Source organism: Pipistrellus hanaki (assembly GCF_964339955.1).
Source record: "Pipistrellus hanaki genome assembly, chromosome: 5".
NCBI lineage: Eukaryota > Metazoa > Chordata > Mammalia > Chiroptera > Vespertilionidae > Pipistrellus > Pipistrellus hanaki.
Window position 1 is genome coordinate 92,168,393 of NC_140507.1, and position 7,223 is coordinate 92,175,615.

The following is a 7,223-nucleotide window of genomic DNA, read 5'->3' on the forward strand; positions in this document are numbered from 1 at the left end:
GACATGAAAATGGCAAAAGCCATACAGGGGGAACCAGGACGGCAGCCGCTTGTCTGCCAAGGAAATAGGCCTTTCTAGGAAGCAGTAGTGAAGGGTGAGCTTCAGAAATGCTGGCGAGAGATGTTTCGGGGAGCGGTGGGCAGGAACTGATGGTAAGATAGTAAAAACTAGCCTGGAGATTTACTTCAGACAGCCTGATGGAAGAAGTACGGGTGATAACTCAAAGGTGGGAGAGATTAGGGATTTGTTTTTCTTCTTCTGCTAGTGATGTAGAGATAGGAAGGAGACCTTTGAATATGTTTAATACTTTTGGCCAAGAACATGTAGAGGAGCATGTGAAGTTACATGGAGGACAGGAAAAGTCGAGAGGTGCTTGGCTGTGTGCTTGGAGCTGCTGAGGACATGTAGGGCAGGGACAGGCTGGTCTCAGCCACATAAGTAAGTAAGTAGTAGGGTACACATTAGCATGGGAAGAGAATCGGAGTGGTGGGAGGTACTATTTAAAGAGGCTAGTATGGCAAAGGGGTAGTAAGGAAAGAGAAGCAGAGGCCTATCACGAAAGATCCTTTATGTCTTATTAAAAATTCTGAAAGGATCCAAATAGGAAAATGAATGGTTGAAATGCTTAAACAGTCTTTCATTCTTCAAGGTTTGGCATTGGGGGACCATTTGGCCCAGGTGGTACTGCCTCTTCCCACTGCTAATGAAGTTTTTGCGAAACATGCCTGAAGGGGTATGTCGTGAGAGCTTTCGGTATTTCATTGTTGTCTCCTGTGGGGTTTTTTTATTATTATTTCCTTCTGATTTTCAGGGTATAATTGACTACATCTTCTATTCTAAGCCTCAGCTGAACACCTTGGGCATCCTGGGACCTCTGGACCACCATTGGCTAGTTGAGAATAATATCAGCGGCTGCCCACACCCACTTATCCCCTCCGACCACTTCTCACTTTTTGCACAACTGGAGCTCTTACTGCCATTCCTGCCCCAAGTTAACGGCGTTCACCTTCCTGGCAGGAGGTAGTCAAGTACCTTCAGAAGACGACCTCAATTTCATTTGTAAACTTATAAAAAAAAAATCTGAATTTAGGGGAGTGAGATATGGCCATTAGGGATTTTTTTTTCTTAGTGATGATTTGAGTTTTCAGTCTGATTATTTGATAGGGATATAGTGTGAAAGCCAGGTGCTAGCAACAGACAAATTCTGAGCCCAATATGCTTTATATACTGTTGGACAGGGGTTGGTGTGTTTGCACCTATCTGTAATTTGTTACCAGTAATTTTCCTGTTTCTTCTATCTAATATAGTATTTTCATGCCTTGAAATAGGAAAATGTTTGAACAGCATATTCTCTTTGCACAGAAATCTATAGTACTACTTTTTTGAGGCCAGTAATAACATCCAGAGACCATTCTTCCATACTTTACTCCCTTCTTTTTCAGACATATTTGTAAAATACAGAATTTGAATTTAGCCTTTATGATTGTATAATGATCCACAGAAGACCTGATTTATGAAATTTTGTACTAAAAAAATCAGATTTGGAAATGATTGTATTGTAAATTACGGCTAAGTTTTGTTTTGTGTGTGTTTTTTACACCGGTTTCATGTGTTAAATTTAAGGCCACCTTGTAAAAGAAGCTGCAACAGACTTTCTCTGCTGAGGAGTTGCACTGTTGGGTTTCCTTGGCTGTTTTGTGCTACTTTGTTATTAAATGGAGAAACTTACTCTTTAAACCTATTTAAATCGTAGGACATTTTTTCATGAATTCTGGGTTTTTACAAAAACTGTATCTACCAGGACACAGAAGCTGAGCAGTGATGATCTGTAGGCATTTATGGACTGAATATAATGATATATGTACATTCTGATATTTTTTAATCTTTAACTTTTTTTAAGTTAAAAAATTACAGCTGCTTAGGTACAGCTTTTTAACTCATTTTTGAGAAACCTGTCTATCTCCACTGTGCCTGCCTAAATTGTTCTCACCAAACACTGCCTGTGCATGCAGAGAAAATCTGTGCATCTTCTTTTATAGTTTTTAAATACTGTTGAACATTTGTGAGGATTTCATGGAAATGCTTTTGTATGAGCTGTGACTTTTTTCCCATTGCAAAGCATTGAAGATCACATTTTGGACTTAGGGTGAATCCCTGGGTGTTTGCTCACTAAACCCACGCACTGCTTCTTGGTGTCATTCACAGTGCTGTCACCCAGAATACTGTTATCATGTGAAGTCTTTTGTTTTCCACGTATTCCTTAGTCTCCATGTTTTTCTTTTAAAAAATCATTCCTTATTTTTTTTTTTTTTTTTTTTTTGTAATTTTTCGTTTATGAAACAGTTATAAATGAGATGTGTTTTCAAAACAGGTCCTTAAGGCAATTCTTCAGATCATTTTTGAAGTGACTAAGCTATTTTAATATGTCAACCAAGATAAAAGTTATATTATACCCTGTATATTTGCCCATAGTGCCATTAGTAGATTAGAAATTAAAACCAGCTTTAACTTTACAAAGTTAACTCATATGTATTTTGGTCTCATTTATTATCTCAAAACTAAAATTAATTCAGAGGGAACTTGGTCCAACTACTTTTGTTTCAACTGCAAGCAAGGGAGGAAAAGAATACCATGTGAGCATTAGGGTGAAAAATGGTTAAATGATAACAATTTTTACACAGAGAATGAATCATTTTTTATGATAACAGAATTTTATGAAAAAATGTTCAGCACATAAATGTGCTTATTCTGTTTTTAAGAGAAACTTTACATACTGCTTAAATAATTTTTTTTTCTTTTAGAAAAAAATTCTCCAAAAGTTGTTGATCTTGAATTTTTGTCTGGGACCTAGTTTCTTCAGTGAGGTTTTTTAAAGATTTTGTTGTGATGGGTTTATTTTTATTTTTATTTTTATTTTTTGCTTTTTGTTTAAGTTGTGCTGACACCAAACACATTCAGTTTATAATCAGTACATTGAAAAATTGGTATTATTGATGTAGAACCAATGCATAACTTTTTATGGGGGGTTGGTTTAATTTTTTTTTTTTTTTTGGTAAAGTGTGAATAAAGGTGTGTTTACTCGTTTTTCCTAAACACTGTGTTGGTAATGTGCATCATGACAGTCTCCAGAGAAGACGATCTGGAGCTGGTTGGACCGACGAAACAAAGGAAACTTCTTTTCCTCTGGCCTACCTTATGTAACAGCAGGCCCAGAGGGCTTTATGGAACAGGAGGGGAGTGGCACTTACTCATTCTGTATTTGTTGATGGAGGATGTATTCTTTTCATGGATGCTGGGACTAGAGAACTAGAGTGCACTTGTTAGAAGCTAAAGGTTTGAGCTTTATAAAGAAAATGTCTTCATCTGTATTTGTTATTGTTATAATATATTTGAACTGGGGGGGCAGGATAGTATTAACATTGTTGATACAGTGGCCTGTTATGTCTTGAAAATATTTGTCCTTGCCTCTTCTAGGCATTCTGCATTCTGTACGGTCAGTTTGAACAGCTTCTCCACCTTATTGAGATAGTGATGAATTGATCCAAGAGTGTAGACTTACAACTATAACCTTCAAAAGAAAAAGAAATATTTTGAATCTGTAGGGAATCAGCAGTCACACCAAAATAGACTGTGATACTTTTGTTAAGCAAGGTTTTGTGTTTTAAATATTTCTGTGTCCTGAGTAATTTTCAATCTATACTCTCTAAAATGCAATAAAAACTAATATGTTTTCACAGTATAGATTTTTTTCCCAGAAATTCTGTAACAAATACATTAAATGTGTTGCCATAATGTAATTTCATTGTTCTTGCTGGATATATCCATGTTATGAATGTTTTACAGAAAACTTGGGCTATGTTTTCTGTTTTAACGATCAGAAACTTGGAGGCATTCGATTCCTTGTTGTGGTAATTATTTATGCTTTGAGAATTTAAATTATGTTCATTAAAATTAATTTATGGCATAATTTAAACTAAAGTTGTAGATATGAAATGTTGCTTGCAATTTTAATCATCCTAGAAGATAGTCAAGGAACGTCTCCCAAGAAATGTGTTTTTATTTTTACCTGATTTAATGACAGCTAGGAAAACTTCTTTTGAGTTAGCACTTTGAAACCTAAGGACATTATTAATAGGGTGGAATGCACTTCTAAATGTTGAAATTAAAATATCAAAGCTCTTCCAATATGCAGGTGTTCAGTAGTAATACCAGTTTTAATATTCCATTTTTTACTAGTTAACGTCATAGGATTTGTTTCCATAGTGATTTTTAAGGTTTTGGGGTCATGACAAATAAAGACAAAGCCAACCTAGGCAAAAGGATTACAGTTCCTTAATGACCGTCTGAATGCGCAGAACAGGCGCTGCAGATAACTAAGAACTCTTTCAGCAAATGTTTCTCTCACTCAGATTGTTCCTCAGGACGTTCACTTTACATAGCTGGCATGTTGAAGTATCTAAAATGGAGTATCTAGTTTTTATTCACAGTACATTATATTGTGTGATGCACTGGGCTAACTTAGGTTTATTCACCATTCATGTAACAGAACCCAGCACATGATCTGCACTAAGCTCAAAGAATGTTTGCCTAGGCAGCTCTTTGATAAGGGTAATGGGAAACTGAATATGTACCTATGGACCAGAGGTAACCAGGGCTTTTACTGTTATTTTCAGTGGAACCTTCTTGGTCAAATTGTAACTAGCTAGTATTATATTTATATACAGGGTCTCTTTTCTTTACCAATGTATTTTCCTACTCATAGCCGACCAATAAATTCAATATTTGTTTCAAATATTTTAAAAGTGTAATTTGTATAGCTGTAGTACTGAGGTTTGAGAAAATAAATGTTAATCAGCTGGCCACATATTTAAAATTCTGAGTAATCTGGGGAAGGGTTATAACTCGCCCGTTGAAAGGGAAGAGTGATTCGGGGACAGACCATGATTCTGTAGAAATGGTATAAACTTAAGGATTTCTTTAAAGGCTGTATCATTCCATTAAAACTCATATCTTTGCCAAAGTTCAGTTTTATATTTAGGCAACTAATGATCTTTTGCATTGCGGATTGTTGTTACCATATACCTCATAATGACTTAGGATGTCTTCCATCTTTTGGAAGGATATTGACATATTTTAAATAAATATTTTTAAATATAGCAGCAAACATTGTATTGGTGGGATTGTACTAATTACATTAAATGTTGCATGTATGGTTTGTTGTATATAAACTTTTTAAATGAATGACTTCCCAAGTCTTCAGGACGTTATCTACATTTACTTTTTAGAAACTATTTCTATAACAAATAAATGTAAATTTTTATGTAGATATTGGAAAAATCATTTAAAATCAGGAGACAATTTAGATAAAAATGTTTTGCTGAGATGTCCACTTTTTAAAATAGGATTTTTCTACCTATATTTTAATATATAATTTTACCATATTTCTTCTTATAACTCTAAAAATGTGTTTAAAAAAAAGTTGATGTATGTTTATATTACTTTATAAATTCTAGTTAATGTTCTTTAGAGGAGCAAGTACATGAAGAAACATGAGCTGGAATACATTTAGAATAAAGTTTTCAGGTTTTATGTAATAATGTTATATATACTGAGAATTTCTTTGTTGTATTTAGTTACTCATATCTAAATTAATTTTATTTTATTTATTTTTTTTTTTAATAAATTTTTATTGTTCATATTATTACAAGTGTTCCTTTTCCGCCCCCTTCCCACCCCACCCTCTGCCCTTTCCCCAACCCCCATTGTCCTCATCCATAGGTGCACAGTTTATGTTCAGTCTCTTCCCACATTCCCCTGTCCCCTTTTCCCCAAGAATCATCAGTTCACTCCCCTTCCATACCTCTGATTCTATTATATTCAACAGTTAATATTGTTCATCAGATTTTTTTTTTTTAATTTCCTTGGTTTTTAGATTCACTTGTTGATAGTTACGTATTTGTTGTTCATATTTTTATCTTTATTTACTTTCTCTTCTGAAAGAACCCCCTTCAGCAATTCATATAATTCTGGTTTGGTGGTGATGAACTCCTTTAGCTTTTTTTTATTAGTGAAGCTCTTTATCTGACCTTCGATTCTGAGTGATAGCTTTGCTGGGTAGAGTATTTTTGGCTGTAGGTTCTTGCTATTCATCACCTTGAATATTTCTTGCCATTCCCGTCTGGCCTGCATGGTTTCTGTTGAGAAATCAGCTGACAATCGTATAGGTGCTCCTTTATAGGTAACCACCTGCTTAGCTCTTGCTGCTTTTAATATTCTCTCTTTGTCCTTTGCTCTTGGAATCTTAATTATGATTTGTCTTGGTGTGGTCCTCTTTGGATTCCTCTTATTTGGAGTTCTGTGTGCTTCCTGGACTTGTAAGTCCAATTCTTTCCCCAGGTGGGGGAAGTTTTCTGTCACTATTTCTTTCAGTATGTTTTCGATATCTTGCTCTCTCTCATCTTCTGGGACCCCCATGATTCTGATGTTGGATCGTTTGAAGTTGTCCCAGAGGTTTCTTACATTATCTTCAATTTTCTGGATTCTCTTGCCTTCTAGCTTCTGTGGAGGAGTGTCTTCTGGCTCTTTATGTTCCAAATCTTTGACTTGATTCTTGCGATCTTCCCTTCTGTTTTTAGGACTCTGTAGAATATTTTTTATTTCAGACAATGTATTCTTTATTTCTTGTTGATCCCTTAGCATTTCTTGTTGATCCCTTTTCATATCCTCATAGGTCTCATTTATTTTATCGGCCTTTTCTAGGAGTCTCTTGAAAAACCCTATAAGTGTGGTTTTAAACTCTATATCCAGTCGCTTTTTGTCCTCCATTTCTTTCCTTTGTGATCTATTTGGTTTAGGCATTTTCGCAGGCAGCTTTCCTGATGGGGCGGCGTTTCAGGGTGGAGCCTACAGCCTCGGCTTCCGTCAGCCCCGCCCTATGCGACTCCTGAGACTCAGGGTCCTTCAGTACTTGTTGCAAGCGCCTCTGAGAGAAAGGTGCCCTCGATTTTCGCCTGCTACCAAACAGTGTAAGCTCTCCCGCAATGGTCCCGAAACTGGGGTTCAGTTCAGTTGGAAGTGGAGTTGGAGGTGGCGTTCACAGCAGTCTGGAGCCCCAGTCTCCTTCCGGCCAGGGCAATCCCGCGGCACAGCCGGCCGTCCCTTCTCTGGGGGCAGTGAGTGCGCCTCCGGGACCTCCTTTCTCCGCTACCCCGGGGTTCCGACTT

The 7,223-nt window shown here is 36.5% G+C and overlaps 1 protein-coding gene across 2 annotated transcripts in view; it reads left to right on the forward strand.

Moving 5' to 3' along the window:
• CNOT6 (CCR4-NOT transcription complex subunit 6) overlaps positions 1-4,792 on the forward strand; it is a 72,592-nt gene extending 67,800 nt beyond the window's left edge. For both annotated transcript variants that reach the window (XM_084885253.1, XM_084885252.1), the window contains exon 12: positions 812-4,792. In XM_084885253.1, coding sequence (XP_084741379.1) covers positions 812-1,024 — 213 coding nt within the window. In that variant the 3' untranslated portion in view covers positions 1,025-4,792. The remainder of the gene's footprint in view (positions 1-811) is intronic.
• Positions 4,793-7,223: the final 2,431 nt, after the last annotated feature.